Below are 17085 nucleotides of genomic sequence, written 5' to 3'. Positions count from 1 at the left end.
GCCGTAATATTAATAATATATTTTCGTTGACAGATTTATACACGGTTTGAAACATCTTTCAAAATTCCAATAACGTTCATTGCAAACAATAGGTATACATGCACGCATACATATGTATGTGCTAAACGGTGCGGAAATATTTTCTTGCTGGACAAAGTTACTTCAAAAATTTGATGTGTACAAAACTAATTAAAACGTAAAATTACGCTTGTGTCCTTCGGCACCCATGCCTAGATCACATGACAAGCCCCAAACCCTTTCTCCCCACAAGCTGCTTTAACTGTTAGCAGTTTGTTTCGCCGTTATGAATTGTACAAATTCGCTGCGGAATAGAATCTTCTCTTCCTCATCGACGGTGTGCTCATCCACCTGATGAATATTCGTCCATTTCCACAGCAAACGACGCAAAAAGCTGAGCCGAAACGATGCAAAGATGAGTCTTGCCTTAGTGTCCGTTATTTGATCCTTGTAGAAAGCTTCGTTGTTCTGGGTATCAAAGTAATAGAGCTTGTTATGGGAGCGCGAGTACGCACTCACATAGTTAGGTGTAAGTTCGCAAAAGATGAGCATGCCGCCGGGCACAAAGAATTTACCATCATCGAGGGCATATCCAAAGCGCTGAGAGTTGTCCTTCAGCACGTAGTGACGCATCTTGTTAAAAAAGCTGCTCATATCTTGCAGGCGAAACACTGGCTTGCTGCGTATGGCGCAGCTTGTGCGTTCTTTTTTATGCGGTTTGTTTAGACTCAACGCGTATTTCTCACACATACTAACGCGCTCGCGAAAAGTCCGCCGACGAATGTTGATGCCACCAAGGCAAATGGCATCGATAATGTGCAGAGCCACCACACGTGTCTGTGTACGTGCCTCTCCATAGTTCTCGTACACGATCTCACCAAAAAAGATCGAGCGCGGCTGCACGTCGAAGACATGATCTACAGACTCCCATCTTTTTTGCTCAGTGTAACGCAACAGATTGCCACGTGCCTTGCACAAGAAAAGGGTGCAGGCGTTGATGTTTGTCTCACCTCGGCCAATGGGCACAAAGTACCAGTCTTGCACATTTTGAATGTGTGTTCCGAGCGATGCTACGCTTGTCATCTCCTTAGGGGGAACATTTAGCCAATTGAGGTCCTTGAACCAGTCTTCGAGCAGTTCCTCGAGCAAACGATCTGTTGTTTTCACCTCTGGCGCCTGGCGTAGTCTGTCAGTTAGATCCCAAAGTTTCAGACACTTCTGACGAATCTCTGATTGGCGAGTCTCTTTAAGCTCCACGTTTTGTGCAAAGGCTGCAATTTTTCGAAGACCCACAATTTGTTTGTTGCCTATGCTATTGTTGGAGTCAATTATATAGCGCAGGAACTCCTCATCCTCAATGATATCATTGTAGTTGATTACCTCTAGAACGTCGTACTCGGTGTTCGGATCCTCGGCCTCCTCGTTTAAAATGTTATTGATGGCGTCCATGTAATAAATAACAGAATCTGTATCCGCATGTTTGTACTTGCAGACAAGGTATCGCTCCGAATTAGCTGGCCTACTGCTATTTGGTTTAATAATTGCTATCTCATCGAAGCATTTGTACATCAGGTATACTAGACCCACGCTGAAGGGTGTGAACAGGTCAAACACCTTGCACACAAAGATGCCGTTCTCGCGCAGTATCTTAAGCGCAGTAAGGAACTGACATAGATAGAGCTGCTTAGATAAGATTTCCTGTATGTTCTCTTGTCCCTCGACTGAGAATCCACCATCGGCCATGGCAAAGTGAACACCTTGCGGAGTGTGCTTCCGTATATACTCATTTAATGAGTCCTGGTTGATCTGATCGAAAATGTTGCCATCATCTTTGGCGCCATAGTAGCAGTCGAATGACTCCGGTGAGGCGGCAAAGAATTTGTCCAGCTTGAAATCATTGGCGCCACGTAACGTGAATCCAAAGCCCTTGGCTTCCCACGATTTCCGAAACAGTACATATTCGGAAAAACCACCGGGTCCTAAAAATACCACAAAGGTTCAGACATGCATAAATTGATGCATATACTCCATGTATACGTACCGGCACACATATCTGCAAAGTAAAATAATTCGTTTGGACCGACCAGCGACTTGCCATTTTTGTCTTTTGGCTTCGTGAATATGAAATCGCACATAGAGTCCATATTGGCCATTTTCACAGCAGCTCGGTTCAAAAAAATGGAACTGCGTATGGTCTCGAAGGGATTGCAGCGAGAGCGGGCACGTCGCAGTTCGCTGTCGTTAAGATCATCAAAGACCGTCTTGGCGTTCAATATGCGATGAAGTATAGCTGGATCGCAAAATTGCGTCTCTTCGTCCAGTGTGGTTTTGCGCCTTCCATATTTAATGTTACTCATGAAGACATCATACGTGTAGGCATTTGATTTAGGGCCCAAATTTCTCAGCCACCTAACTGATTCTGGTATATCCAGCTCTTCAGGTTCCCACTGGCCTGCAGGGCCCTGCGCTTCGTCAAGTTTAAGGCCAAAACCGCGTCGCCCATCCTGCTGAACGGCAATAATCGGCTCTAAGCGACCTTGATTACTTTTTCCCAAACCTTTGTCATTCTCGTAACCCATTTTCTTCATCATCTCCACGGCTTTGTTGGAATAGCTCTTCACCCATTCTCGCTTAATTTTCTTTGGCGTCGGTTCAGAATTTTCATCATCAGAGTGCTCCTCCATTTTGCCAGGATCCTTTTTTATATTTGCTCGATTAAGAACTTTTTGTTTGTTCTAGGTATATGTATATATTTCTACCCACAGTGCACATACACTACTACAACTGTTCGCTTCCTAGGCATTTGGTAGCGATGACAATAGGGCCTAAGGCTGTGCGTGAGTATTCATAGTCGTAATACTCTAAAAAATACCGAAAATTAAATTCTAAAACCCTTACAGGTGCGAAAGCCGAAATAAATAAAAGCCATTCCCGACCAAAACAATTAAAAACCTCACGAGTTTCCAGAGCCACAAAAGTCCTTAAAATTAAAAAACAAATGTGACGAAAACAGAAAGTATCGCCTTTACAAAGAGTCTTGTGGAAGAGGTAGCTTATTATACAGTGATAACAAAATATATCAGCATGTATATTTATATATTGAGGCATTAAAGAGATCTCAAAACATTAAAAAACAAAGAAAATTCCGATCTCTAATAATCCTCAATACAGTCTGCAACAAAAGCATCGATGCCGATACTTGAGTACCACAACGAAGTAGTCGATAGTCCTCGTTGATATAAACACACATTCCAATGCCATACCTATATATGATACAATCAAAACAAACGCGATGCTGAGGAAACATTATAAATTACTGCTAAAATGTGCGCTTGTAGTGCCTTTTGTTTATCTGCTAGATTATTGCGGCATTCCCGCGCACTTTCTAGAAATAGAATTTGAAAAAAACTTTTACTACCCCCTGCAGAACCAAAGTACCAATTACAATGGGACAGCGCCGACAACATTAAAGTTTTTGAACATACCCGCATTTAGTGAAACAAATGATCCACCGCGCCTTACTATACTGGTTAAAAGCGCAATTGGCAATGCAGACCGACGTGATGCCATAAGAAGAACCTGGGGATATGAGTCACGCTTCTCCGACGTGCACATACGGACCGCTTTCCTTCTAGGTGTGTCGCCTAATTATATCAGCGCTGAGACTACGTCGCCGATAGCAAGGGCGACAACTGAGCAAAACATTGCAAAGGAAGCCAAGCAGCATGGTGACATAGTACGTGCCGAGTTTGTGGATGCCTACTTTAATAACACCATTAAAACTATGATGGGCTTGCGCTGGGCCAGTGAACATTTCAGTAACAGTGACTTTTATATGTTTGTAGACGATGATTACTACGTGTCCATCAAGAACGTTTTACGCTTTCTTGGCAGGGTTCGGCGGTTAGGTCATCAGCACGATTTGCTTTATGCCGGCTATGTGTTCCAGAGTGCGCCCCTACGGCATAAGTTCAGCAAATGGTATGTGTCGCTTCAGGAGTATCCCTTCGATAAGTGGCCACCATATGTAACGGCAGGTGCTTTTATTTTGTCCCACGACGCACTTCTCAGAATGTACGAAGTGGGGCGTTCTGTCCCACTTTTTCGCTTCGATGATATCTATATTGGCATCATCGCACTCAAGGCCAACATACCATTACACCACTGTAATGATTTTCACTTCCACCGGCCACACTATACCGGCCCCGAAAGCTACAGTAGCGTGATTGCAGCTCACGGATTTGATTTTCCTGACGAAATGGAGCGAGTGTGGAACGAGTGTCGATCAGCAAACTATGCGTAGCAGGCCATCCCCATGTTTGAGGCTGATAATCGTTTTGGCTGTCTGTAATGTCCTACGTTACTGCATTGTACAATGTACATACATTCTAGCAGATCACATTCTATGTAAATATGTATACACTATAAGCACATGAGCTACTTATGTATATAACATAACATGGACTCATATGTGTAAATAGTATAGGGTTCCTTCATGTTCTTGACGGATGCTCAGTGAATATTTTTCTTAAAACTAGTTTTGGCACTCGATAGGTTAATACTAATTTCGTTATAGAATGATTGCAGAAACTAAGAATAAAGATACATATGACAATGGCTATGTTAATGGAAAGAAATAAGTAGTTAAGAAATAAGAATGTAATGTTAAAGGTCGAACGAGCCCAGCTTCGAAATACACTGCACCCATACCCACAAAAAATGTTTAAGTCAATTTATGAAATGAAATACATACATAAAAATACAGTTTTAAAATCATCGTCTACTTTTTGCATTGGTTTTATGGGTGCTATTATATTGAACCAAAGCAGCAACAACAATAACAGCTGATGCCAAAGCATGAACCGATATTACATTTATGGTTATAAATTCCTTTTTAATTGACCTATACCGATGTTACCTTATTCTAGGTTAGTGCGAATGTATGTACATTTGTAAGTATATATGTACATACATATATTATACACAGGAGGAGGCGAAGACATATGCATACGTAGTATGTATGTATGTACATACATACATATGTATATTCTTGATCACTACGACAAGGCAAATCCATATGTCCGCCCTTTCAGTCACAAGCAGCTCGCTTTTATTTTTAAACGAAAGCCACTTCTAAGTCATCTGAATACAAGAATAGAATGCTAAAGTCGGACGGATCTGAACTCCTTAAAATCGTAAACACACCAATTTAAAAAAATTTTTTTTTAAATAAATTAATTTATTTTATTATGGCACATATTTACAGGATTGCGCATATTGACTATACGGGTGAGTGCGCGAGTTGAGCCAAAGCAGTAACAACAAGAACAGCTTGGACAGAGACAACATTTATGGCTATAACGTCCTTTACATTTGACCGAAAGCAATGAAACAAATAAACCGAATGTAGTTTGAGTAAAATAAATTCCAACAAGAAAGAAATGCTAGACCCTGTACCCACCCCACAAAAAAACAAAATTTAATTAACTTAATTATATATAAATGTTCAACACATGCATACATACATAAGTGTTTATGTACAATTTCAACAGCAGACATTTGCATCAGAATCATGTCTATGCGTGTTTATATTCGTTTATGTGTGCAATACAGCAATAAGTTAAAGCACCAACAACAACAGCTGAGAGCAGAGTTTAAGAGATTCGATGTATGGCTACAACTTTCTTCACAAGGGCGTAGGCAGCTTTTACCAAAGGGGGCCCAAAAATTAAAATTTTGATTAAATAATGCACGATGCATTTAAAAAATAACTTATGCATATGATCAATGAAAAAACAAATCCATTTTTTTTTTTGGGGGGGGGGGGGGCGGCCCCCTGCCTACGCCCTTGTTTCTTCATATTAGATCTATCATGATAACACTTGGCATACGGACACATAACCACTACTTGGATGTAAATACCAAATTGGATGGGTCCAAGAACTATGGAAGTTATAGAAATCGCGAATTGCGGGGGAGTGGGGGGTGCATCGAAAAAAATTCAAACCCGTACATTCTCGGACTTGGGAGAATCTGGATACCAAGCTGGGTAATCTATCCCTTATAATTGCTGAGATCCTTTCGTTCATACAGATATACATTTTATCATATTTATAAAACCAAACCCAGAGAAAATTCCCCTAGCTTCGCCCAGTCATATATACTTGTATATGTATTCAGTTGCATCGAATACTGCCTTAAGTCACGAAAGTAAAAGCAAAAGAATGCTAGTCGTTTTGGAAATTTTTCGTTACAGTATACCTTTACCCATATACTTATTAGATATAGCTATAACATAATATATGGAATAAGAACGCGTTGTGATCATTTATATATGTATATATTTAATAGTTTAAGCAATCTTGTAAATTATAAATATTTTGAAGAATACCGAGGTAACTTAGGTTCCTGGAAAAAATATATAAAACAAATTTGTTTTCCATGCTCCTAGTTGACGGGCGCAAACTGTACTAGCGCCTTGATTCGACGGAGTAGAGACGAGCTAAAATCCCTGCACTTGGTCGTATAACTCTCACTGGCCGCCATTAGTTGCGTGCAGAAAGTCTCGTTAAATGTGGAAATGAGCATTTGTTTAACCTGCATTATCTCGTCTTGGGAGGCATTCAGCACAGAAATATTACTGGCATCTGTAAAAAGTTAAAGATTAAGAATTGTTGAATGTTGAACCGCCACATCGTACGTACCCAAGTTGCTTTCATTGATGGCGCTGCGATTCTCCTGTGCATATACAACTGTGTTACGAAGATAAAAATCCAAATGTATCCACAACAGGTAGAGATTCTGCTCAGCTATGAAAACCGCCTGCATAAGCTCGCCGCGCTTTTCGTTGTGCCTGTGACTAATGTCGATAATCTCCTGCTTGTCTGTAGATTGCAAAGGATCGCATTGTAGAGATTGTATGGTAAATTGCATTTTCTTCGAACAGTTAAACATTTACGAAATATTATATACAATTATACATAAAATTTAAAACATTTTTTATAGTAAAGAGTTTGGCCCGACTGACCCTAACACCTAATTCTTGTTCTGCTACGTCTCGTTCGTTGTGTGTTAGCTAGCGTATCCTTTTACCATTTGGGTACAGGGTATAAATAATGTATGTTCTTATATACATACAAATTATTTATAATGAAATGGTTGATTTAAAATGTTCTTACCACATGGTCCAATCGTTATGTTGAGCAGCGAAGCCCGCTGTTGCATAAGATTATCGACTATGTTGTTCTGCGACAGATAGTAAGCAATTGCGCCCTTTAGCTGATTTAGAATGGTTATCATGATGGCCGTCAACTTCTTTCCATCGGATTTTCCTGTCCTGCAAACCAAAAATAAGGTTGCATAACTAACTTTGGAGCAGAACATGAGCATTGTCATCGTCTTGGTACTTACAGCGGGGTGATATCATTGATCATGGTGGTAAGCAGATATTTGGACGTCATGTTGTCATTCCCGTGGCACGTCACCGCGTTTCGGCAGTAGAGTGATAAATTGGCGGTTATATCAAGAAAGTATTTGACATGGAGATTTTGTTGTTCCTCGGTGAACTCTTCGTTAACTAGTTCATGTTGCTCCAGCATGTGGCGAATGGTCGTCTCGCTGACTGTAAAGCGTCCGAAAACCACAATCATCAATTGCTGCAGACGGGTAAGCCGGCTACGCAACTCCAGGTCATGCTCTACATCCAGTGTGTCCTCCAAAGTGGCCACGTCATGTGTGGTGGTCCGCGCAAGCAAATTGGTTATAGCTGAAAGCTGCTGCAGGTGACCCAGGTCCATGTATGGCGTAGCTGTGCGCAGAATTGACTCAATCATGTCGATGTGTGCGAAAAGAAAGTTCACCACCTGCAATGCAGCCGAGTTATTACGCGAACCGAGTGAGTTAACGATTCCATCGCAAAGACCAAGTGCAGGCATTAGAATGGAGCGATAGCGTTCGTCGACGCTCGGTACGAACGACTGAGGGTCATTGCGCTTCAGTTCGCTAGTCTTCACATCTGGCAGCAAGTCGAAGACAGACATGTTTGACAGAGTGCCAAGAGCGCGCTCGCCCAACAACAGGCCTGCACCAATGTTCGTGTGCGACAATCTTGTGAGAAAAGCCATGATCGATTCGTAAACGAAAAGGGCGCGCATTTCGGACGGAACTGGCTGCAGGATAGCGCACAAAGCATCGTTTGATCTGCCCAAACTATCTAGGATGTGTTTGAGGTATCCACGCAGCGTCATAAAGTCGCTCAGTGTGCTGACTGCATGCAGTTCGGAGATCATGTCCAGGCAAGCCAGAGCCATTATGCGGCAAACGTGATGTCCGCTGATCGCATCGTGGCAAATAGTATCAATGAGCTTTTCGCCAAAAGTCCCAATAACTTCAGCAGCCATCTCCTTTTGCATTCCATCTTCATTTTGACGCATGTTATATGCCTTAGAGCTGTCCAAGCGAGCAACAAAGCTGTAGTTCGGTAGAAATCAAATGTAATTATTATATTAAAATGCTACTATATAACGTTAGCTTAATGTTACATTATTATTTTAGCCATGGCTGCCGAGGCTTTCACCAAGCAAAATTATATTTTTTATATTATTTCATTTATTAGAATTTCCTTCATTTGGTATTCACTTACGTTTCGTTAAACTCCAGTTGCTCATCACTGCGCAATCGCTTTACAATACGCAAGCAGTTCAGCAGAGAGCTATAGAGATTAATGCGCAGCTTCTGCGACTTCACTTCGCTCACCATGATCCACTCAACTATATGCTTGAGGATGAAGCGTAAGTTGCTGGAACTTGTGTTTGCTCTAGCGTGTGTAACATCGCCGATCCCATTACCATCGCTGTCCTCCTCTAGTGCAGTTTGGTCCTCTAGCTGGTAGCAACAATAACGAAGATTGGCCACCAGCAGAAGAACCGCCTCCGTTCCCTGAATAGATATTTCAATTAGGGGCTGCATAGGCTGCACCTTCATCAATATCTTCTCGATAATATCGATGATGTGTTGTTTTCGCACGGTCAGGGGCATCACTGCCTCGGGCATACAACTAAAAAGCACCTGCACCAACTGGCACCATGCCTTCATAAATTCCCACGTGGCGTACCGTTGAGTACGCGCCTTGTTCAGCTTCATTGTGTGCTGCATCAGCAAACTGATTTCGCCGGTGATGGCCTTGCGTTGACCACTTGCAATGGTACTTTGAACCAAGCGCAGCTCGTTATGCAGAACCTCGTGGAGCTTGTGTTCATTAAACAGACTATACGGACCCGAAGTCTCACATTCATGCAATAGTTGACTCAAAAGCTGTGGATCAAAGAAGTTTAGTTGCGGCCCGCTCACTGTTTGTGGGGCCAACGTGAGGCAGTCAAGCAATCGGTTCACATGCAGGCCGACCGCTGCATCTTGTAGTGGAGGTTTTGTTAGCGAACCGGGCAGTACATCGGTTCCATAGAAATAGTGGCTGTGCTGCGGTGTTAGTAGACTGCTGTTGCACTCGAGCGGCAGGCTAGGGGCATTACGCTGCGTTTCTGCGCCCCCGCCGAGCATCATATCGCACAGTAGATTGTAGCGCGTCGTTTGACCATGCGTAGCGGCCAGCTTTATCTCGATGGCCACACACTTCATCAGGTGGCTCATGGCTAAAAGCACATTGTCCTGTTCCTGATGCCTAAAGGGCATTGCACTCAGATGGCGTACCAGAAAGTCATTGCAGGTCAAACGAAAGTAACGCAACACGGTCTCCGAGGTACGACGGTTGATGCACAGGCCATAGAATAAATTATAGATGCGTTCTACAATATGGGCGGAGTGATCACAGTACTCGTCGTTTTGGGTCTGGCGCTGAAAAAAAAACCAGCCAATCGAATTATTGTTTCAAATTATTAATTAGATCGTCTACCTCCAGATGGCGTTCGAGCACAAGCACTAAGGAGTTGATGCAGGAGCAGGTCATATCAATGGCCAATTGCTGCCTCTCCGAGGTCATGAAGTCGCGAACTACGTCAATGCCCAACAGAAAGTGAACAAAGTTAGGTAGCAACTGCTTACGATTCATATTAAAGAGCTCGACAATGGCCTCCTTGATCTGGAGTTCTATTCGCATCGGTTTTCGGTGCATCAGACTAGCTAGATCGAGCTCCGAATCCGAATCTTTTTCGCCATCATCTTCGTAATTGAGCTCAGTAATGGTGAGAGGTTCCATTATATCCTCGTACTGCTGCGCCTGACGTGCGTCCATCTCCAGACATTCCACGAAACCCTGACGTATCTCCAGCTTCTCAGTGCACCCCTGGGCATACATGTGTAATATCTGACCAGACACGTTGGGAAGCATGGTCACTGCAGACAGTATCTTAATAGCGGCGAGCGTGTGACGCGGCAGCCAGCTATTGTATGTGACGAACTTTATAATGTTAAGCACGTTGTCGGGCTGATTGTTCCGTGGATTAATATCGAGCAATATACGATTCAATCCCGTAAGCATTTCAGTACCATTTCCAGCTGTGTGGGCCTCAAAGAACGCGTTCTTTTTGGCCAGCCCCACCTCGAGCAAAAGCAGAGCATAAAGCACGCACTCCTCGAGCAGTTCTTTGCCATGGAACTGGTTGTAGTCGTCAAGTCGCTCGCGGGCCTCTTCGATAATGCGTAAAAGCAGGCACATCAGGTTAGATCTAGTCTGCAGCTGCATCATTACGTGGAAGCCAGGGTAAGGATTCTCATCGCGCAACTCTACGAAATCCGAAGCCTTGGGCTTATAGGATGCAGCCAGAAAGTAAATTAACTTCAGGCATAGGGCGCCCACTTTCCACTTCTCTGATGGGTCCTTATAGGCTCTAAAATAAAATTTGAGCACTATGGAATTTAGCACGAAATTGACGTATGCATCGTAGCCGGGCAGTCGTGGCCCTACGCCGAGGCTGCTCGGCATGTAGGTAGTCATCAGCGTGTAAAGTAGCTCCAAAATTCCACGCGTAAGCGTGAAGGTTTCCAGGCGAGCCTCGTTTTGATCGATTTCATCGGCCAAGCTGCATTGATTAAATGTGAAGTTAACCGGAATGGTAGGGATGATTTGGGACTCTTCCAGCTGAAGCCAAACCGAACGTGCCGTCTCTTTTGATTTGCTAAGAGCGGCAAGTGTAAAAAGTATCTCCGCTTTGAGAACAAGCGCCGTAGAACAGGATATCAAACCCAGTAGCACCTGTAGTGACTGCCAGCTAGCATTTTCACATATCATAATGCGCGAAATCTCATCGTGCTCGGCCACAGAACGTATTATTCCCACTACGGCCACCAGATGCTCCGTTTCCCGTTGTGTAATAATCCTTGGCATAGAGCGGTTGCGGAAGATGGGGTCACCTGTTGTACCGACACTTGTGTTAAGATCATTACGCATGTCACTGTATAGATAAGGAGGTACGAAAAAAAACTGATTACAATTTTGTCTAAGCTAAAATCAATTGATTAAAGTAATTCGAAACAAAGCGAGCAGTGCATCGAGTCAATATTAATACATTTTCGATTCCATTTCGTGAAAATTGTGTGAGCAACAATTTTTACGAAATTTACGATTTCATGTGCACTTATATGAAATCCTGTACCTCAACGTATATAAAAATATTAAAACCGAACTTAACTTAATCTTAGTACACAAAAACGAATGTGAAATTTTTTTTTTGTTTCTTAAAAAATTAATAACAGGACATCATTTTAAGTATAAAGCGAAATGGTACTCATATTAAAAGGGAACATTTTTTCTTTTTGTGAAAATAGAGAGAGTTGTAATTATCTGTAAAATGAAATGCACTAGGTGCAAAATTAAAGTAGAAACTGGCTTACTTGTAGTAGTTGCCCAAAGAGGTGAAAAAGTGGTCCCAGGAGACCGAATAGGTTGTAGGGCTGGTCTGCGACTGCTTAAGAAGATTGAAGGCACAGCGAGCTGAGAACTCGGTGCGAGTCAGACCGGTGATCATCTTCACGTAAGATTTAAATAGAGTCTGCGGGAGCAACTCACTAGCCAGTCTTATAAACTTGAACAGTGAAACAGCTCGTGCGGTGTTCTTTGCATAGTTGCCGTTGACAGGGTTTGTCGACTCCCAATAGTCGTTGCATAAATTAATGACGCCACGTCGATCTCCGTACAGCTTGGCAACACACAGCATGAGCATTTCGAAGTTTCCATCCATGCTGGGTGGCGGCCCACCATCCTCATTCTGGTTGTTGACTCCAATGCGAGCTTTTTCGTCGGCACAGTTGCGCAGCTCAGAAACCTTTGCGTGCATGAAGTCAATAAAATCCGTTATAAGCATATGCATGCGTCGGAAAATAAATTCATTCCTAAGTGTGCGAATGGATGGGTTAATGGTAGTAGGTTTTAAGGCCCTTTTTTCGGGTACTTGTCAAATTTGTACTCACTTGTACACAAGCTGCTTTTCAAGCAGCTGACGGTAAAAGAAACCAAACACATTACTCTCTAGTGCCTCGTCAATCAGCTGCTCGTCCAAATGAATGACTCCAGCTGCAGCTTCCTGCATGCTAGACGGTGCATGGCGCAGGCTCGCTAATGTCAGACCAAAGCTGTACTTGATTATGCTGTTAAGTTGTGGTGTTTGCCAAACCGGTTGTGCGTAAATAGCCTCGTGAAACCGCTTGGCAAAATCTGGATCACTAAGTATAGGTAGGAAGGCCGTTTGTGGATTGTTGCAGTCAGAGAATAGTAGCACAGACGTATCGTATCCGTACAGGAGTGCCATAAGAATGATTAGAGTGACATCGTCAATATTATTTGAGCCGACTTTCGGCTTATATGAGGCTAGATGCTGCAGGAGTCGTATTGCAATAGCCTTGGGCAAGCCACGTTGCGCGGACCAGTGAAACAAAGCCATGGCTACGGCCGTTCGTATTTCCTCGTATAATCTGAGCACCTGATTTTGATGCTTTTTGGACCCAAAGGCGCGGTTTTTGGTTAGTAGTTTACTCTGTAAAAGGGAATACATTAATGACACTCTGTTCTGCTTGTTAGCTTTTTACTTACTTCTTCTTCTATGTCCATGTGTTCAAGCAGCTCGATCAAACGTCCTAAAATATTTGAGTCCTCGACGAGGTTTTGTGAATAGTTGGTTATTACGGCAGTTATCTGCAGAGACAATTGTAATAAAAGTTAAAAGTCAAAGATTTCTGTACATTTGCATTTAATCGCCATCCTTACCTCTCTCGGAAGCTCAGTACTCCACGCAACACCGGAGACGGCCTGAAACATGTCACGTAATGCGCAGCTAATTGCCTTGCGGCCATCGTAGTAGAGCAGCACAGCCACCAGGCCGCGAGGCAGTCCTGGGTGATGCTTCTGTTGCCGTTGTGCGGTACAGAGCAGTTCAAGTGCAAGGACTTCATCCAAGTCAAACATATCTGAGATAATTATGGCTTCGTCGACCAACTCCTGTGATAAGACTATTTTCCGCGCCTGACCAGATAGCGCTACGCCTTCTGATAGTGCCGTCCGCAATTGCTCCCGGCTTTTCTCGTTCTTTGGCTGTGAAAATATATAGCATAAAAAGTAAATTAAAGAGCGTTTAGGTTATGTATTAGTTAGTTATTTACAAGTGTACGCACCGGATTTCGAAGAAAATTTGTGAAATTTTGCTTGTACTTCTTAAGACATAGTTCCAAGTCAGTGACAACAGTATTAGGATTTGTGAGCGCCAGTTGAAATATGCTATACAAGTTCTTGTACGGCGTCCACATGTCCTCAGCCAAATCTGGAATTAATAATTTTTACGTGAATATAAGATAAAGAACTGCTGGGCAAATGGCATTGGGTCCATGATCACATACCGTCCATATTGCTTGATAAATACGCTATAACGCTATTTGCAATTAAACGAACAAGCCAAATTAAAGCGGCAACTTTCGCAAACGCTTAAGTCTACCGGTAGTGGTGACGTTTGAATCGATAACCAATTTTCGACAAACTCTAACATCCAAGGCCTTTTCGATAAGTATCGAAATAAAATGTATCGTTTATAGAGAGTTTCTATAATTATACTCCATCGCTAGCATCCGCACTCATAGTAAACAAATCTTTAGTTTCCGCTTACTTAGTAACTGAAATTGATTGTCATGACCAAGTTGAGTGAAACTAAAATACCAATGAATGACTTTCTGATAGCATACAGGAGCCAGCCCAGCCTATACAATTCATTGCTCGACACATACAAAAATCGCACATCTCGGGAGGAGGCTTACAAGGCAATCATTAAGTCTTTAAAAATCCCTCAGCTGACCGTTCTGGATATTAAACTCAAAATCAAAAGTATTCGAACAGTGTACACTAAAGAGCTGCGTATTTTGATGCGGGAGAAGGAACAAGGACGCCCATATGAGCCCAAACTCTTTTGGTTTAAGCTAGCTGATTCATTTCTTCGTGCCGTTTCTTTATCCCACTGCAAACGGGTGAGATTTATTTACATACATTGTATGTATATATTCTAATCCTATACATTTACTAACATTTTAAATCCGTACCCAAACAGATAAAGAATAAACATACTAATTCTCCCGCCAATCTGTCAACGAAACAAGAAATGCAAACACGAAAATCAGTTTTCAATACAACTTCGAATATTATGGATGAGGATGCTTTAGAAGGTGAACAGGAGGACGATCATATAGAAGAACCCTATGCTAATATAGTAGATAATTCAAATAAAACGAACAGTGCCAAGCCCGCCTTAATCGCGACATCAAGCGTGAACAACAATCATCACCATGGGAATAGTTGCATCATTTCAATATCCAGTGAAGATGTGTCCAGTATTGCTATGACCTCCGCTTCCACGGCATCGGTATCTCTACCACGTACACCCAATAAAACTGAACTAATAATTGATGATTCGTCATTATGCATGATGGAACAGCAGCAACATCAACATGAGCCCGCACCACAACGTAAACTAAACCTTATCCAACAACAAAGAGTTTCAGCTACCTCGTTTGCACTACCATCACAGCAGCAGAAGGATATGTCTTTAGGCAATGTCGAGGACGATTTGGTTGTTTTCGGGCAAAGCATTGCATCCCAATTGCGTAGCATAACAGATGCGTATTCTCGGTCCGTTGCGAAATTGCGAATACAGCAAGTCCTGTTTGAAGCTGAAACGGGCCAATTACAAAGTAACGAAGCAGTTGGTTCCCACCTGCATACGTTTTAAGAAATGCATTATACAAGTCTAGATAAATAACTTATTACAAACCAAAACAATTATATTTATTTATGTACATAGTCTTAATTAAAAAACGTATATAAGGAAATCAGTAATAGTGTATTAATGCATCTAATCGTAGATTCCTGTTGTCCTACGGCACCAACATAAAATGTTTAAAATAATTTTAAAAGCCACCTGTTACACTGACGAAGCTAGATACTGACAATGAACACCGATATCAGTTTTTCATTGCAATTTTTACCAAAAAAAAACGTTGACTTTTAAATAATGCATACATTAAATTTTAAAATAAATGAAAATTATTTTAAAAGTACAACAAAATAGTAAGGGTATTCCTGATTGCTGTTTAGGATCCGCATCAATCAAAGCCCTCAAAAAAAAAAAGAAGACAATTTTTTTTGTGATTGTTTTTAACATTTGGTTTTGTTAAACAACAGAGAAATTTGTATTCTGTACCCACTCCCACAAAAATGAAAAAAATTAAAAAATATATAAACAAATGAAATTAATTAATTTAATTAAATAAAAAATATTCATTATATACATGAGTGGAGACATCTGTATGTCGAAACAGCATAATTTACATCAGAACCGTGTGTGCAGTACAGAATTACTGCTATTATTACTACTATTACGTAGTGCACGCACATAAACACGCATAGACATGATTCTGATGTTAATGTGTGCTATTAAAACTGTACATAAACATATGTACATATCTCTCCGCTTAAACTATTTTTATACTCTGTACATGAAATGTACAAGAGTATATTAGGTTTGCGGGAGCTGAAAATAAAACAGGCAGAAGGAGGCGTGGCAGCGTGACCAGCATGATAAGACGCGTCAATCTATGTCTGTCTGTCTGTCCGAATGAACACATGGATCTCAGAGTCTATAAGAGCTAGAGACAACAAATTTTGCACAATGATGCCTTTTAATTTGTTAATTTCTATAATTATTCTACACATATGTATGAACAGAGTATTTCAAAGTAGGGACACCCGACTTTAGCTTCTTTACTTGTTTTTATAGCCTGTACCCAAAGGGTAAAAAACTATAATAGTTTTGTGCAAATGTACATATGTATGTAACAGGAAGAAGGAGGCGTGGCAGACCCCACAAAGTATATACATATGTATATTAATGATCATGATGACAGCCGAATCGATATAGCCATACCCGTCTGGATGAGCGCAAGGATCTCAGAAGGTACAAGAGCTAGAGGGGCCAAACTTGGTATACAGGTTCCCCTAAGCCCTAGGCAGGTCAACCTTGTTTTTTATTCCGATGCACCCTCCCCCCCCACTCCCCCGCTATTAGTGATTTTCCATAGCTCCCATAATTATTGGAATTTCTTAAATTTGGCAATTACATCCAGTTTGTGATTATGTGTCCACGTGCCAAGTTTCATCATGATAGGTCAATTCTGAAGGAAGTTATAGCCATAAACATAGTCTCTGCCGAAGCTCTGCCCGCAGCTGTTGTTGTTGTGATGCATACATATGTACATGTATATAAACACACAGAGACACGATTTTGATGTAAATGTCTGCTGTTGAAACTGTACATGAACATATCTCCACTTTTGTATACATATATGTATTAAATAATTTGTAATTAATTTAATGAATGTAATTTATTAAAATTAATTTTTTAACTATATTCTTTAAAATTATTTTCATTTTTGTGGGAGGTATAGGGTATTTAAGAGTTGAGCTCGCTTGTCTATAGTATTGTTTTGTTTCGTACAATTAAATGCACAGTATGTGTATAAATGTTTACGTAATTAATCCAAACCAAATCTACGACTTACTTTTCAATAAATAGTTTAATAGTA

General features: G+C 41.5%; 4 protein-coding genes across 4 annotated transcripts; 2 read left to right on the top strand and 2 right to left on the bottom strand.

Moving 5' to 3' along the window:
* LOC115629216 (cap-specific mRNA (nucleoside-2'-O-)-methyltransferase 1) lies at positions 1 to 2782 on the bottom strand. Its single transcript, XM_030525622.1, has 2 exons — positions 2060 to 2782; positions 1 to 1997 (listed from the first exon to the last, which is right to left on the bottom strand). Exons 1-2 carry the CDS (start codon positions 2700 to 2702, stop codon positions 277 to 279), a joined length of 2364 nt encoding a protein of 787 aa, XP_030381482.1. The 5' UTR covers positions 2703 to 2782; the 3' UTR covers positions 1 to 276.
* A 527-nt stretch (positions 2783 to 3309) lies between these two features.
* Positions 3310 to 4726, top strand: LOC115629276 (beta-1,3-galactosyltransferase brn). The gene has a single exon (XM_030525705.1). It carries the CDS (start codon positions 3311 to 3313, stop codon positions 4319 to 4321), a length of 1011 nt encoding a protein of 336 aa, XP_030381565.1. The 5' UTR covers position 3310; the 3' UTR covers positions 4322 to 4726.
* A 1616-nt stretch (positions 4727 to 6342) lies between these two features.
* Positions 6343 to 13953, bottom strand: LOC115629251 (nuclear pore complex protein Nup205). Its single transcript, XM_030525668.1, has 12 exons — positions 13858 to 13953; positions 13636 to 13781; positions 13232 to 13555; positions 13058 to 13159; positions 12439 to 13001; positions 11863 to 12360; positions 9926 to 11423; positions 8660 to 9867; positions 7429 to 8487; positions 7197 to 7354; positions 6723 to 6902; positions 6343 to 6665 (listed from the first exon to the last, which is right to left on the bottom strand). The coding sequence occupies exons 1-12, from the start codon at positions 13862 to 13864 to the stop codon at positions 6466 to 6468; spliced, it is 5943 nt and encodes a 1980-aa protein (XP_030381528.1). The 5' UTR covers positions 13865 to 13953; the 3' UTR covers positions 6343 to 6465.
* Positions 13954 to 14097: 144 nt separating this feature from the next.
* On the top strand, positions 14098 to 15336 carry LOC115629291. Its single transcript, XM_030525731.1, has 2 exons — positions 14098 to 14475; positions 14556 to 15336. The coding sequence occupies exons 1-2, from the start codon at positions 14143 to 14145 to the stop codon at positions 15231 to 15233; spliced, it is 1011 nt and encodes a 336-aa protein (XP_030381591.1). The 5' UTR covers positions 14098 to 14142; the 3' UTR covers positions 15234 to 15336.
* The last annotated feature ends 1749 nt before the right edge of the window (positions 15337 to 17085 follow it).

Source organism: Scaptodrosophila lebanonensis, unplaced genomic scaffold, assembly GCF_003285725.1.
Source record: "Scaptodrosophila lebanonensis strain 11010-0011.00,11010-0021.00 unplaced genomic scaffold, SlebRS2 tig00000138-arrow-arrow-pilon, whole genome shotgun sequence".
Taxonomy (NCBI): domain Eukaryota; kingdom Metazoa; phylum Arthropoda; class Insecta; order Diptera; family Drosophilidae; genus Scaptodrosophila; species Scaptodrosophila lebanonensis.
This window is presented reverse-complemented; position numbering and strand designations above follow the sequence as displayed.